Below are 17232 nucleotides of genomic sequence, written 5' to 3' on the forward strand. Positions count from 1 at the left end.
GATGGATGGATGGATGGATGGATGGATGGATGGATGGATGGATGGATGGATGGATGGATGGATGGATGGATGGATATATCATTAATATATAAATATTGGTATAATCTAATCTTTTTTAGTGTTTGTAAATAATATGCCTTTGTAAAGCTGTAAAATCTTCTAATTGCTGGGCTGTACAATTGTATAACATATGTTGACTCATTACAACCCTCTAAGAAATGCTGGGTTGTTTTTTCAACCCATCTGCATGTTGGGTGATTGAATTGAGTTATTTTCTTTTATTGGATATTCTGATAACCCAATTCTCTAAGTTATATCTGCTGGGCATGAAGTTATAAGTTGTTGGGTTGTAATTTCTATAATGTTGGTTTATTGTGTGCTACCTAACACCTGCGGTTGATGTTCCAGCATGTGGAAGTGGACCTCAACAACATCTATGGGGACCAAAGCGATCAGACTCAGTTCAGCACGAAGAAAGATACTCAGCTTTTTTTCTTACCTCATATTTAATTTTATATTATTACATTAAAACTTCATTAAGTTGTTAATATCTAAGTTTGTGAGGCACTGTAGAGTCCTAGCTTCAGGAATTGATTGGTAAGCTAGAGCCTAGACTTGAATAAGCGGACGCCTCAGTCACTGCTGAACAGCGTAACCATGTCGCCGCCATATTTGTGGAGTGAAAATGTTTCAGATGTGTGCTACCTGGAGGTATTTAAATCGCTTGGCTGTCCAAACCAAATTTATCTGAATTACCTTCAACGGTTAAAAATTGAAATCAGTGTTTTAGCTGAAGGCTACATTATTTTCCCCAGTATTACTGGTTTTTGGAGCATAGAATGACTGCATTTCCGTGCAGAATTCATGCTTTTTCTCATCTGTCTACTGGTCTTTACTGCCTACACTGTTATTTCTTGATATATATATATATAAATATACACTTTGAAATGCAGTTTGAAAAACACTTTTATAATTGTACATTTAAATGAACAAATAAAGTGGATGTATTTTCAAATCCTAATTCCAAATATAAATTTCAAAACAGAATTCATAAATCTGATTATAAAAAACTTTTCCTAATCATACATCACATATTCCTTATTTCATTTCCAATTTATTTTTCAAATCCTTTTTGAAATTTGAATTAAGTTTTTTTTTCTTTACCATCTCCATTTATCTTGTCTGTGACCCATCTGGTCCCAGAGCACAGTGGAAAGAATTGTGTTTTTTTTTTTTTTTTTAACTGTTAAAATTGTAAGTAAAAAGAATAAACTACTGATTGAACTATCTTTGCTAAGGCAACAAGTTGCCACGGTTCTGTTTTTCCTCTTTACCTTCTGTTTGTCTTTTTTGTCATCATAGGTGGGTAGAAACATGTAGTACTTTCCAGTGTGGATTCAGGATCAGCCACTCCAGGAGATTTATAGAGGGGTTCAGATCCACTCCTTCAAAATCTAAAGACATCACATAAACACCCTACTTGAACATAAGTGCAAAGGCATAGACTTTACAGTCATTTTGTTTATGCAGAGTATATACAAAATGACATTTCGACGCATAGAGCTTTTCAACAGTGAAAGAGCAAGAATGGAGGGTAGGCAAGAATAAGCTTTGCTTCAGCCTTTTCCTTTTTTTGGTAAATTGTGGGTCTGTTTGTTTATTGTTACTTTTACTGTTTCCTGTGTTTAATGTTGGATAATTTGCCAAAAATAAAGTGAAAGTGAAGTAAAATGAGCAGCTTACAGCAGTGAAATTAACATTTTTCCATTTTTAAAGTGCAGCAGTGATCAGAATGTAAACAGTGTAGGAGAAAATGAAAGCCAGTTTAAAGTCAAGGTGCAGAAGGCATCGATATGGAAATATTCAGTGCAGCACAAATAAATAAGCATGGTGCAAAATGCAATAGAACACTGAGTTGTGGATTTGATGGGATTTTGAAAAAAATCAGCCACGTTGGTAGTGCAACATGATGTTTTCAAGTGTGATGCTGAGACTTGATTAGAGTTTTACCAGTTCAACACACTGATGGCAGCGGAGAAAAGGCTGTTGCAGAACCTGCTGTTCCTGCAGCGAATGCTGCAAACACAGACACAAAAACATTTGCATGACATTAACATATTTTTGGCACTAAATCCAGGCATACTCTGCCATTGTTTGCCCTTTTTTGGGCCGACTGGTGCGAGAATTTTTCAATCAGGCCCGACTTTAGGCCTCATAGCGTGTCCTGTAGTATAAAGGGGGTAACAAGGAGCGATCAGCCTCTCACGACGACCTCCTGATCAGGAATCGTTAGTCAGGAGAAATTCAAACATGTTTGAAATTCAGTAGGCCGTCATAAGGTTGCACCAGAGCGTCGGGCCGCACAGTGAGAGAACATACATCTTGAGTTGTGAACTTTTGTGTGCAACGATTGAAAATATCGCACAGTGTATGCCCGACTTAATGGAACCCCACAAAGAAAGCTGCTGATATTTCCTTAAAAAGGTTTTACTTTTCCACTTACACCATACACAGGAGTTTATGTTTACAAATGTTTTTGTGTTCTGTAAATTATGTATTTAATTAAAACTTTATTGTGACATTATTGTTTAGCCTGATAAACCAGACTAAATGTGAGATTAAATGTGTAATCTAGTATGGCCCCAATAAATGAGACATTGGAAGATTGTTGATGAGAAAAACCCGTTGTTTTTCAAACCATGTCTGTGCCTATTGGCCGACGCTCTGACCAATGAGCGCGACTGACTGTGACGTAGTAAGAGCGACAGGAAGCTGGTGGGGGGGTGTAAAGAAAACAACCTGTTGGTAAAACGCAGAATACGACCTTCTTAAAAATGAATGAGCGTAGAGCCTCTTCCTGCTCACGTTTCAACGAAAATCCCAGGTCTAATCCTTCCAAAACTGATCAATAGTTGCTGCCATCTTCCTTGTTGTGCTTCTCCAGCGTCGTGCAGCTTTTTCGTCCCGCCTTAAAAACCCCGCCCGCTTTGCGTCCAGAAATTCAAAACACATCTCTGCGTTGTGATTGGCCCGCCAGTTCCAGGGCCTGGGGCATTGATGGAGGCTAGGCCAAACGCAGGCGGGTGGGGCTAGTTTACTAGGCTAAATAATGGTGTGAGAATATATTTCATTTAGAAAATAATTAACAATTAGAAATTAAATATCTATTAGTAATAAGTAATAATAATATTAAAATAAGTATCATGATTGTGATATAATAGTTATATATTAACGATCAAACATGTTGGGTTAACAGTATCCAGCACAGTAGTCAATGTGAGCCTTAACTGGATTATATAAGCAACCCAATTATTGCATTAAGGAAACCAACCCAAACTGTTGGGTTAAATGAAAGCCAATGTTTGTTCTGTCCAATATTTAAGCAGAGCTTAAACTACCCAATGGAGTTGTCTTTATTCCAACATTTTTAGTGTAAGTTTTTTTTTTTGTGTGTAAATTCAGGTAGAAAAGATATAAACAAATAACATATAAATATTTTCTATGCGCTTAGTTCCTTTAAGGGATAAAATCACTTAAGAAGCTAACGAACCTGTAGCTCTGCTCTGCGCCTGAAATGTTTTTCATTAAAAGGTTTAAATTGTCTGGTCATTTATGCAGTCAAGAACCAACATCAACTATCCAGGAAAGTTAAATATATTGATATTTCACATTTATATTATTAATCAGCCAATAGATAGAAGCAGTAGCATTAGCAGACTGTTCTGAGTCCCAATCTCTGCACCTTTGTTTTTTAATGTTCTCTCTGGGTTCTCCAGCTTCTTATGATGGTATAAAAAGACAGGTTATGACTCCCAGCCCATAGAGATGACTGTAGGTGTGCATGCTTTTGTTCATCCAGATGATTTCTGCCTCCCCCAGTGAAATTTCCACATCAGATTTTCCAGATCAAAGGGGCAGATTGATGCTTCATCCTTCAATGAATCATCTACTGTTTGCTAAGTTTTACCCAGGATGTCTGGTTAATGGGTTTTAAAACCTGACTGTTCATGTAAAAATTAACCGCCTACGGAAACTTATTGTGACTCGACAAATTAGCAGTAAAATAGAATCAAATTTATAACATACAGAAAATAAAAATAAAAAAATTATTACTGACTCTGTTTTTATTTTTTATGGGTATAACCTTTGAATGTCTGTCAATGTTTTCCATTTTTATGGCTGCATGCTGTTTTCCATGTTGTGTCCAGTTCATAAACATAGAGCCAGTAAATAAAGAAGTATTGAGTTATTTAATTAGAGGTTAAGGCCTGTCTGCTGGTCTTTGAGTGCATAAAGGTTCACTTTAAAGTTCATATTCTGCTCAGAGGAAATAAATAAAACAATAAACAAAGACAACAAGCCTGTTAACTAGATAACTACTGTCTTACTAAAGTATTTGCATCATTCCATCTCTCACATTTTAGCAACAAAATAAATCCAAAACCAGAAACGTCAAGTAAGCATAAATACATAGCTACTGTATTTAAGCTGCTTTTTCTTGTGTACTTTATGTGAGTATGTATTTTTCTGAAGGCTTTTCACTTTTACTCACCACATTTAAACTTAAATATCTGTACCTTCTACTTCTTAGTTAGTAACTAATCTTCAGTTCAGTCTATATCATCCTGTCTGAAATTTTTATGTAGAGCAAAACTAGAGTTAGTGTTTTGTTCTCTCTTCCACCACCGTGAGCAAAAGAAAATGAATAAATTTTATGTGCATAGACCTATTTTTTAAGAGTAGCTTTTAAAAGTATTAAGTATAATTGTAGGCAAACACTTCATTTCACTTTTGCGCTAAAGTACAATGTAGAACTTAATGAGATCAACTCTGTGTGAAACATCAAAGCTAAAATCTAACTTCTATCAAAAAACAGAAAGTCTAAATTAGTGTTTTTATCTTTCTAGATGTATTTTAATAAACTTTCTGTATAGGTTCTTACTAAGGATGCAGGATATATTGACATAAGTATCGGCCAATCATTTTGAAGCATATTGGTGTCGGTCCAGTGAGTGGAACTGGGCCCGATCAAAGGTATAGTGGAGGATGTTCTTTTTCCGGGTGGATCATTAAAATAAGTGGTCCTCCTAACTGTCAATCATTCTGGTGATATGTTTACGTGAGGCCGTCCTACGTGCTCCTTCTGTTAGCCATCTCTTTCTGCACATGAGCACTTTCAGGCGTATTTATGTGGTGAGCTGGTTTCAGACAGTCATTGAAGCTCACCTTTCTCACCGCGGTTCTTTGAAAATGGCCGACGGTCGTGAGATAAAAAGTTTTTACATGAAAGGCCTCAGAAGAGGCAGATATATCCCAGAAAGCTCTCCTCGCAAAGCATTATGGGATTTGCTATATCAGCGGCTCGCTGTCGCCATAGGCTGTCACTACCCCACAGCAGTGACTAATAACAAAGATGGCGCAGGCATCTGTGGAAGAGGAGTTACGTGGCCAACGGGGAGTGAAAAGCAATCTGTCCAAACGGCCAACTGAGTTCACTATCCACTATATAGTCCCCGCTCTAATCAGTGATTGAGGGATTTAGGAGTTAGAGTGGACGTTCGGACACACGGTACGCTTGTATGAGCTATAAGAGAACAGCAGTTTTTAAACAGAGCGTGCACGAGGAGATAAAGGCTTGTGCATGCTGTCGCACACATTTAATAGGGGATCCCTCTCAGGAGCGGGTACAGGGTTGTGCATGTGCATTTTTTTCTTAAAGTGGAGACTGCAGGTCTTTTTAAAAAATTGAGAAAATCTTCCACTCTACCTTTAACATCCAGTTTTTATTTTACATGTGTGGTGTGTTTTTCCTCATTCCATAGTGATCACCATGCAGCTCTGGACTGTAGATGTTCAACTGAGGCCATGTTGATACCAGATATCCATATTATACCAGATTTATAAAATGATCTGTCATCTGTAAACTTGATGAAAGGTCTCATCAACTGGAGACTGATGGTTCCTCACAAACATTCATTTGAAAAGAACATTTTCTAGCATTTGAAATGATGCTCTGTCTGATCGGACAGAGTATTGTGTTTTGTACAGACCTGTGAAGTATGTCAGTCCTTCCCATGATGCCTTTCTTTCGTTTCCATTACACAGCATCTCCGCCACTATCGATCATTTTAAGCATCTCTTTCAATAAAGATGCATCTGGTGCAGACATGAAGGCCAATTCAAACCCATCCATCTGCTGTGATATATTACAGATATACAGTTCATGCCTGATAGTTAAAATATAATGACTTTACCAAAGCAGTCCTTAGAGACTGTTTTATTATAAGTGTAAATACAATAAAAATGTAAGATGTTGTTCTAAATGTGGACAAATATATATTTTTTTCACTTTATTTCGAAATTCGCTATAAAAGTATAACTTTTCTTGCTTTTTAGGCCATTTTTAAAACATGTATAACCATCTAATTGACAGTAAAAATGTGTCTGCAAAGAGTAAAACCAGACACGGATCGTGTCGTGGTATGGCGTCACGCATCGTGGCCTCACAATGCCGTGGTGTGAAACACGAGGAGAACCTTTTCATTCACACTCCTACATTTTCACACAGTTCATAACATGAGAGCAGAGAGAGAAACCGGCTGGTGCCCGGTTAGTGCTCAGGGTGAACGGTTATCTTCACGTGTAAAGACAGCATGTGTTCATGTATTGATCCACTGCGCTACAGTCCGCCTCTTAGCACAGCCAAAAGCATAGAAATATGAGAATAGATGCTGTGTAAGAAAGGCGTTCATCCTTATGCCACACAATTTTTTACCTTTTTCTCTAATTTCAAACAAACAGGTTAGAATTTCCATTTTTTTATTATTATTATTATTATTATTATTATTATTATTATTATTATTATTATTATTATTATTATTGTTAGTAGTAGTAGGCCTATATTATAGTTTGGCTATAACATAATATACTACTACTACTACTACTACTACTACTAACAATAATAATAATTATATAAATAGGCCTAAATTATAGTTATATATTATTATTATTATTGTTATTATATTATTATTTTTTATTATTATTATAGTTATATAGTAGTATAACGAGGGACTGAAAAATAAATATTTTTTCGTTAGAATCTAATTAATTGTCTTTTTTGTTATTTAAACAGTAATAATCTCAACGTTTTGCTGCCAAAACTCACCACCATCAAATGAACTTTATTTCTAGACAGGGGCCAACAGGGGCCAGTGTCCCTGGCCCCTGTTGGCCCCTGTACTGAAGAAAAATGAATACCTAATCATTTTTTATAATGATAGATAGATAGATAGATAGATAGATAGATAGATAGATAGATAGATAGATAGATAGATAGATAGATAGATAGATAGATAGATAGAATAACTTGTGTGTGACTCCTTTTCAAATTAAGGTGTTACACTTTAGCATTAGGGTCCCAGTTTCCCTCTGAAATATGAAAAGCAGTTGGCCTCACCGCTATAAATTTGGTTTGGAACCAAGCATTGCTGTTTATTGTGGTCAACTTTTTTAGGGCTTGCCACTAGCAATATGGCGGACATGCTGACGAACCGTTTGTGCTGGGATACGAAGCAGGCGGGACATCTATGTGGAGTTGGTCTATGTTGTAATAACAGCGTATGCACGTACAGCTAGCCTAAGCTACACACGGACACCAACCGACCTTGAAGCTGTCCTCTGATTACTTCTCAAACATGATTGGCTGTAGCTTCGGAGCTCCATCACCTTCCTGCATTCTCATTGGAGGAACCCCTGTCACTTAACCCATGTCCGCCTCTGGCCTCATTTGATTGGCTCTCAGCGGCCCCCCTTTCTCTCGGCGGTGGGTCGGTGCCGCTGTCCCTGGCCTCGCATGTTTCCCTCTGGATTCCTGCTTTCAGTTTGATACCCCCTCTTTTAGATGTGCCTCATTTGAACGCCTTTGAAGGGCCACAGTCGGGCGTCCGTGCAGTGGACTAAAGTTGCCCCAACCGTTTTATTTTGAGGCGTTTCGAGGCTACAACCCCGAACATGTCTGTCAGCGGATCGTCTGGGCCGATTGCCCGGCTCGAGGGCCGTGAATTCGAATACATGATGAAGAAGCGCTCGGTGACCATCGGCCGGAACTCCTCTCAGGGATCCGTAGACGTGAGCATGGGCCACTCGAGCTTCATCTCTCGGCGGCACCTGGAGATATTCACGGCCAGCGACGACGGCACCGGCAGCGGGGATTTCTACCTGCGGTGCCTTGGTAAAAACGGGGTGTTTGTGGACGGAGTGTTCCTCAGACGGGGTGCCCCTCCTCTGCAGCTACCGCGAATGTAAGTGCCCCCTCCAGCACCGCCACCCCCCGGGGAAAGCAGGGGAAAGTAGCCGGACCAACAGAAAGTCTAACATTAACATTGAACAACATTAGGTTTATATTTTCGAAGAAGGGTCGAGAGGACCACGTGTTTTAGCATGTTAGCAAGAAGTCCGCATCCTGTTTCCTAAAGCCATTCTCTTTGTTGACATTCCTACTAGCAACCCTCCCGCCGTCATTCCACTCACATTCCACAGCCCACCCGTGGACCAGCTTCGGATTTCTCCCCCACTGCGCAGTTATTAACGCCAGTCGGTGAAAATGGCACAACTTCTCAGCTTAATGCGGCAATCGTTGATGTTTTGGTTATTTTCACGCCCTTCCAGTCAGAAACGTGTTGGTTGATGCAGTTATCTCCAGACTGTGGGTGTTTCCTACTGGGTATTAAGTTGTGAATGAAACTCCTCTGGACCTTTAGAACGTAAACAAACCAGCAGATCTCCGCCCTGCAGAGCAACAAGCCGTGACCTCCAGTTCACTAGATCAGATTCACACTCAGACTCCTCTGGCTGGTAAACAGGAGCTAAACCATCATGCATGCATTAAAAACTCTGCCATGCACTTTATCAGCAATTCTGAATATTATTTAGTTTAAACGCATAAGGTGCCAAATTTACAATCTGGTTCCCCCTTATTTTACCAGCGGATTTAAACTTTTTTTTAAACCTATTGTAGTCAAAGGTAAATAAGCAAAACATAATTTATTTTTGGTTAGCATTAAAATAATTTTTATATCTCCTGATATGTGTTTATGAAGTCTATGAAAGTCATATTTAAATGTCAAACTATTGTGGCTTAAACATGTATATAAATATACTCTTTACAAGAATATGTGGTCCCAAAATGTAGAACATTTTTATAAAAAAAAAATCCTGTCTTAAAATCTTTTTTTTTTTTTTTCGTTTTGTTATGCAGGCCATTTAGTTATACATCAGCTTGTACAACTAAATTCAGCCAATCATATATCAGCAGTGGTTTCAAAAGTTCACACATTTGTTACTCAAGTAGAAGTATAGATACTGCAGTTTAAAAACACTCTGGTAAAAGTTGAAGTATCAACTTGACCTTTTTATTCAAGTAAAAGTGAAAAAGTATGTGCTCCAAAAACTACTTAAAGTATAAAAGTTTAAAGTAACATTTAAAAAAAAAAGCAGCCAGATGCCGCTATATGAAATGAAAGCTAAATTCTTCGACTAGTTAGAAAAAACGGACACGCTTTCACCTGTGTCCGACCTTTCAGACATTTCAACATCTTTTTCTGAATCCATCATTGTAGCATGGCATAGACAATTCACGTTAGCAGTTTGAAGAACACCTGCTTGCTTCTGATGATTTCTTTTAGCTAACCAATGAGTGTTTGCGTTCTATGACTCATCCAATCACACTAGTTTTCACTAAATGTTGATTGAGCCAATGATCTGCATTGGATGGAGCACATGACGGGAAATAAAGATTTATAAATATTAAACTGCAGCCAAGAGTAACGAATAATGTCTGTTTTAAAAAAGGACTAGAAAGTACAGATACTTGTGTGAAAATGTAATGAGTAGAAGTCAGAAGTAGGAAGAAAAATAACTAATGAAGTAAAGTATAGATACCTAAAAAGTTTACTTGAGTACAGTAACGAAGTACACCTCTGTATATCAACAGTCATCTTTCAAATTTTTTCGACCATACCATCTTGATTCATATGTTGCAGGTAATATGCTGATACAGTTGAAATAAGAAATCAGAATCCTTTCCTTTCCCATTGAGTTGCGTCCCAGTGTTCACAGGGATGGACGTCTGTGTCTTCGGCAGGCGTAGAGCTAACAGAACTGGCAGCGTTGCGAGGCAAGGGCTCAAACATGTACGGCTGGAAGCCTTCTACACCAAACCAAGCTTCTGCCGCCCTGGCGTCCTCTTCCACAACATCTTCATCCCCGCTTTCCTCCTCTAAATAAAAAATGGATGACGGAGGAGACTCATCCACGACCTCCGACACTAAACTCTCCTCCTCTTGCATGTTTCCGCTGTCCATAGCGTTCCTTGACAGCGTCGTTTCTAAGTCACCAATTTAGTGCTACTTGGTCAAATAATTTAGTGATTAATCGTTAATGGAGTTTAGAGACTTTTAGTCTTAAGCTGACAAAGCGACCCACTTAAAACAGTAATTTTACCAAATATATATAAATATTTTCCATTTAAAATAAAACACTTTTTAGTCTGTCAACATACTTTATCCAGAACTACACCGGTGGAAAAGTTTCAGTTTTATTTGGTTTAATTCTAAAAAAAAAAACCTACTTTAATGAGCCTTTTGCTATCTGATTATTAAGCGATAGCTGCCCTAAATTATTTTAAAGTACAAATATCGTATTGATCAACATATTATTAATTGATGAGCAGTAATTTTCTTTAAAAGCTGAGTTTTCTCTTTTATTAAGAGGATCTTTCCTTAACATAAAAGGGAATTTTTTTCCCTTCTTTCCAATATGCTGAGTCAAAAGAAAAAGTACATTATATTTTAACGGTTTATTGTGCCAGCTCTATTCATTTCTGACTGGATAAACAAAAAAACAAATGAACTGAATTAGAAAAGATGAGTACAATATGTGAAATGCTTCTGATTTCTAATGTATAGAGATCCAAAACTAAAGACTGTCTGACTGTTTGCCACTTTGTGTCAAGAAGTGGACGCTAACTGTGATATAGCTTTCTGTTTTTAGTGTAATCCAGCCTGTAATGCCCAGAGAGACTTTGCTGCTAGCAGTTCTTATAAATTGGGGGTGTGTTCTGGTTGCTCGCAGGAGACGGCTTCATGAAGTCCATCAACATAAAAAGCCTTTCCCTACCAACACGCTTATGACGAACATGTTATTACTATTCTGTAACAAACACTTTGCATAATTCCCTCCACTTTAAATACGTCCTCACCTTCCCAGCACAGCAGAGAAGCTGCGCTGCTCCACCATAAAGCTCAGCTAAATGGGCACCATTTAGGTAATAACTTAGGGAGTTTATTGATTGTTTATATTTATAGAAAGAACATAATTAAGTCCATTCTGCATTCTTGTCGCCATTGAACTGTAAATAATTCCTGATCGGAATCTGGATCCATTGATGTTTCTGCTTTAGCATCTGTTCTGACATTACTTCTATTGCAAATACCAGTGAAGCTCTGTTTAGGAATGAACTGTTGCACCCTCTAGTGGACAACGGTAACATTACTGTGAGTCGATTTCTTGTGTTTACATCTGTAATCCTGACACAAAATTCTGATTTTACATTCCTTTTTGAAAAACCTTACTGGTTCCAAATCGCAGAGTTTGGTGTCGCCTATTAACCCAACTCTACAGAACATTCTGTATCAGGTATGAAAAAACTGGCAGTGATTACGGCAGACGTTATGACAATATATTAGTTGCGATTAATTGCCCATTTTTGTGCCTTTTGTATTTTTGCTTCCGTCACTCTGTGACCTTTGGCATTTTGGGGAATGTTAAAAGTATCTGATGCAACTTTCTGCTGCTTTGCGACTATATCCAGCTGGCTAAACATTGTATTAGCAGGCAAAATGCAAATTCATAACCTTTGCTTAGCATTTTTCTTACTTGTATCGGCTGATTCACGCACACGTTGGCCAGTTCTTTGGTGCATTCGGCAGCCTTCCCATCACGTGAAGCTGATGGATTGTCAATTTATGTAACATTTATTATTGTTTTATTCTTATAATATAAAACAAAGCAGAGAAAAACAATACTGGGAGCAAATTTCTAAACAATAAACCTGTATCAATTGATCTCCACTTGGAATATATTAGCCAACAATGACTGGAAAAAAAGCAAAAGCCTCACACTGTTGCTGTAATTGATATATAAGCCCCATTTCCACTAACATCTGAAAACGGTTCTGTGCAGAACGTGGATCATTTAACGGTGCCAAGCTCGGTTCCTTATGACCGTTTACACACCACGCTAGCACGGTTCCTCGCCTCCTAGCGGCGATCTACGGTACTACTGCTCTCTAGTGGTAAACAAGCAAATCAATATGGCTGCGCCCGTAACGTTTTTTAGAGAGCCAGACGAAGAAGGCAGCCTTTGTTGAATTTACGTGACTTTTGGGAAGTGGATACGACAAACGATAGTCTAATCAGGGCTTACAGATGCAGGAAATGACAGCACTCTTTGTTATCTGAGAATCGAGCCAGAACTGAACCGCAGCGAGACCTACTGATGAGCTAGTACCATGTTAGCGTGGATCGGTTGTGTCTGGCACAGTACCGGTTCAGTTTTGCGTGCCATTTTCAATCAACAGTTATCTCGGTTATCGTGCTCGGACCGATCTGGGCGCCGTTTCAAAAGGGTAATATAAAGAGGCTATAACCTCTTTATATTTTGTGACCTTTTTTGGGTTAATAAAATCCCACTTTTATGAAGTAGATCCATAGAAAATGACTTGAATAAGTCATCACCTGAAAATTAGACTTTTGAGCCTCAGTGTAAAACTATTGGGCTATCCAGGGTGTGAAAGCTTGTTGGGTTTTTTGTTTGTGTTTTTTTTTACTTATTTTTTTTTTCTTTGAGGGATTTTTGTTTAAAACGGAAGATTTTGATTCTCCACATTGACTTGCAATTTATGATGCTAACATTAGCCTGGCTTGCTATTACCACCCCTATTTCTTTGTCTGTAACAGACCAGAAAATGGCAGTAAACAAACCATGGCTAACTGCTAATGTCGTTAGCACTACATAAACTTTAGTGCAAATACACCAAAATTATAGTAATGGGCCAGATTGAGCTCCATTTATTTATTTATTTCTTCTAAAATTGATTTATTTGAATTTCAGGACAATTTCAGAAGGACCTTAACTGAACCCTGAACCAGGTTATGACTCCTTTAAAATCCTCGGTTGTTACTGTGGGAAGAAAATGTCCATCTGGTGGTAGAGATGGTGCTTTATGTTGCAGCAAAAATAACGATCTTTGTTTTTCTTCATCTTAAAAAAAAGCACCGCTCTTGTAAGAAGTTGCATCATTTCATTATTTAACTCTCTGCTTTGTGCCTTCCATCATTTCCTTCCTATTAAACGAGTTTTCTTCACAGATTTCAGAGTTAAGGCCTGGATCTGGTTTTTCCGGGGGGGGGGGGGGGGGGTCTCTGTTCTACATTGCAAAATTCAGAAAACTGATAAAGTAGAGCTCTGCATGTCGCCTATTTGGAAAACGGTCATAAAAATCGCAAGACTTGTCAAACTTGAATTGGTGTTTTTTAGCTTAAACCGTTTGTGTGTTTTGAGATTAACTTGTCAGTCACAGATTAAGCCTAAAGCTTGGGAAGCCGTATGATATTTTTCTAACAGAAGGCCTTTGTTTTTTTGGCCTTTTCCTCTTCCTCTAGTGAGTAAAACTAAAGATTACAGTCAAACTACCTGCATTACAATCTGAGGCAATGTTTGAGCATAGGAACTAAATGCTGCCTCTCCATGCTTGGTTCTAGTTCTGGGTCCACAAAGTAGGCTTGAACTCTGAGATCTGAGTGGTATTAAGGTGGATAAAAAAGGATAAAAGGATAAAAAAAATGTTTAAAACTATTTACCTGCTCTGATTTCATTGGAACTGTATTTCCATTAAATTAGATGTTTTTGGGCGGGATCTTCTTGATTTTATCCATTTCTTTTTTTTCCCTCAGTCTTTGTGAACTCAATCCATGACCCATACAGAGACCTGAGAGCTCTACCCTGGCACGGTTAAATTAGCCAGTCTGCATAGTTTATCAGGACCCCAGAACAGTCCGCTTTCATTGGACCATTGCATGGAATGAAGGAACAGAGGATGCGTCTTAAAAGTATCGCTGCGCACAGCTACATTTACAGTAGCAACAGAAACGCCATAGGATTTTTTCTTCTTCCAAATCAGCGCCATCCTGCCTTAAAGAACAATCTATTGCTTGATTTCAGCTAAAGATGTTTGAAAGAGAGAAAACCAACCAACCGGCAACTGACTTGGTGGTTTTATTTAGAACCTAAAGCCAATTTAAAGTTTTGATTTATGCTCTTAATTTCTTTTCTATTTCCTTTCTTTGTTAATTTGCATGTCTGTATTTTTTTTTTCAATAAAGTTCTGTCATAAAATAAGTTTTGAATAAACCTCAACTTGAGGTAAATGGGCTAGTTACATGAAGCTAATTTGTAACAGGGTTTTATCCCCTCCACCTAATGCAAAATTTAATCCTAACATTAAATGATAAAACTAAACTTAAGATGAATGGATATAATTTGAATTTAAATTCCCTCCTAAAAATGGCAGCTGTATGAATGCATCCTGAGAGTTTCTAATACGGCTCAACATGCAGCTATTGCATTTAGTCAGTGTTTCTTTTTTTAGCTGAGTTTTTGCAGATTTTCCTGACGGTTTTCTTCTGCTTCCAACAGCCAGAGTTGTTTACATTTTCCTCAGACAGATTTGTTTGGAATCTGGTCGTGCCAAAATAATGGTTGCAGTTTATTCACAGAAGTGTCCTGCAATGTAAACAAAGCCTGCAGCTCCTGCCAGCTCTGTTCAGAATTTGCTCACTGTGCTCACATGTTGCACAATCTCCCAACATGAAACCATTTTCTAACAGTGAGAAAAACAGCGACTTGTTTTGACTTGATGCAGTTTCCGTCCCGGGTGAATGTTTTCCTGCCAGTTTGAAAGATTACAGTTTTCTTTGAATCCTCTGTAGGGTTGCAATTCACATGCATGCGTCCTAAACTGTAAAGTAAAATGAGTGACTTATAGAGTCATTTATTAATCCAACTTGGGGCTTTTCAGACTTTTCATATTAAGGAAAATAGCATCAACTGTGTGAAGAAGCCGACTGGTAGCATGAGGGAACTTGTGGAGCTGTGGTTCAGGTTGCTGGTATTCCACGGATTCCTCTCCGGTGATGTAAGATTCAGTCGGCATAGAGGAACGACCCTTTTCCCCCGATTCCCTTCCTCCCTCAACCCTCTGTCCTCTCCCACACCCACAATTCCTCTCCAAGCTGCTGCTCTTCCTCTGTGTCTGTCCTCTTTTGTTTACATTCTCTGCAGCGCGGTGGGTGGGGGTGAAATTCAAGTGAAAGCTTTCAGCTGAACCATCTTTGTTTGTTGCCGTCGTCGCGGCTTTGCAGCGTAGCAACTGTGTTTTCCTCATTTTTTTTTCATAGTTTGTGGCTCATTGTTCTTGTGTGAGAAAAATGGGGTTATAAAAAGGGTTCTGTATAGTGCAGGAGGGGAGGGGGTGTTGAATGACATACTGAACTCACTTTGATTCTGCGTCTGTGGTCTTCATCCACACACTGAGATCCACAGGCAGGAATTAAAAACCACAACATTCCTCCAGATCGGCAGTTTTCTAAAGCTTACAGCATCTAGTTTCATATGCAGACTTTATATTTACCCTTTTTGTTTTTTGCTTGTTAAAGAAAAAAGCTAATTATTTAAAACTTCATCCAGCTTTTTTTCTTAATGTTCAGGATTTTCACATCTGCGATTGGAGTCCAAAATTTCTTAAAACAACTGAACTGAGGGACGTCTGGCTTTGATTATTGACCCACATTAATGGCACAAATCATGCATGTTTTATCAAGCATTTTGTAGCGTGAAATGTTAAGAGTTTTTGTCAAGTGATATTTTTCAAAAAGAGAACAAAAGTCGACTAAAATAGATATGAGAACTACCGACCCAGTTATTAATAACTAGTGGGTTAAACTTTAAACAGAAGCAGAGTGTTTCTGTCAGCGGAGGTTTTAGAATCAGGGCGATTTATTCCAATATTCATTTTGGGGCCAGATTTCAATAACCGATCAGGACACCCATATATGACATTTTCTCAACTTATTTAAAGGAGTCATCGCCTGGAGATTAAGATTTTTTTGATTGTCACAGTTTGTGTTGCACAGATACCAGTATCGGGCAGGGCTTTGATCCAGCACTACAATGATGGTATCGGTATCAGCAAGTACCGACAAATAGGGCACCAATACTATTTTGAGAGCCAAATGTTTATTCAACTATTGTCACTCATTCTAGGTAGACAATAAAAAGTTCTACTGGATTCACTTTCTATTATTATTTTGCCTGCTTTACAAAGGTAGGCAGCAGCTTGAAGCCATGATTATTTTACATCTAAGTAGTCTGCAGTTCTTCATATATATACACACATCACTTTCATACAGATGGTATCCGTATGGTATCGGTATTGGCCAATACTGCACAGCCAGGTATCGGGGCCAATAATGGCATCTGTGCATCACTTGTCACTGGCCGTTTCTCAATATGTGTGCTTGTGCGTTCTCATGTGCTCGTGAAAGATCATCAACTTTAGCCCCAGTACTGTTCCAATTCACATGAGAGCAGACCAAGAACAAAGATAGTCCCTGGATTTTGTTTTGGCCCCTCCCTCTTTACCCAGCATGCATCAGAGCAGACTTGTCCGTTCTTGAGATTGACAGCTGTCCCAGCATGCACTGCGGCAGCAGCAGCTTTCAATCGAGCGCTCCGTTGAACGTTAAAAGTTCTCTTTTCTGTTGCTGTTGTTTAATAAAAGTACGTTTTAAGATAATTTGAGGCGAGAATATTATACTTTAAAGCATCACTATATGGTCCATTTACCGATTTAATGTGTAATTAAACAATTTCCGAAGTTGAGACGACCGTGGCAACCAGCGGCGCTCCGAGGCTAACGTTAGCTCCTCTGCCGCAGCCCTCTCTCAGCGTAGCCGTGTGTGAAGTACCGCTGGGTCTGATGGCAATTTTTTTGGCAAACTGTTCATTTGATTTGTGTTTATCTGACTATGTCCATCATTATTCCCCCACTAAATGAAAAAAGTAATAATTTATTATTATCTAGACGATTAATAACAGGAGGTGAAATGCAGCTTT

The 17232-nt window shown here is 38.5% G+C and overlaps 1 protein-coding gene across 1 annotated transcript in view; it reads left to right on the forward strand.

The window, feature by feature from the left end:
• Window positions 1–7807: 7807 nt before the first annotated feature.
• Window positions 7808–17232, forward strand: part of LOC107091773 (forkhead box protein K2-like) — a 21822-nt gene continuing 12397 nt past the window's right edge. Inside the window, exon 1 of the mRNA XM_015385924.1 lies at window positions 7808–8300. Within this exon, the coding sequence (XP_015241410.1) occupies window positions 8011–8300 (290 nt within the window). The 5' untranslated portion in view covers window positions 7808–8010. The remainder of the gene's footprint in view (window positions 8301–17232) is intronic.

The sequence above is a fragment of the Cyprinodon variegatus genome, unplaced genomic scaffold (assembly GCF_000732505.1).
Source record: "Cyprinodon variegatus isolate N-32 unplaced genomic scaffold, C_variegatus-1.0 Scaffold351, whole genome shotgun sequence".
Classification (NCBI taxonomy): Eukaryota; Metazoa; Chordata; class Actinopteri; order Cyprinodontiformes; family Cyprinodontidae; genus Cyprinodon; species Cyprinodon variegatus.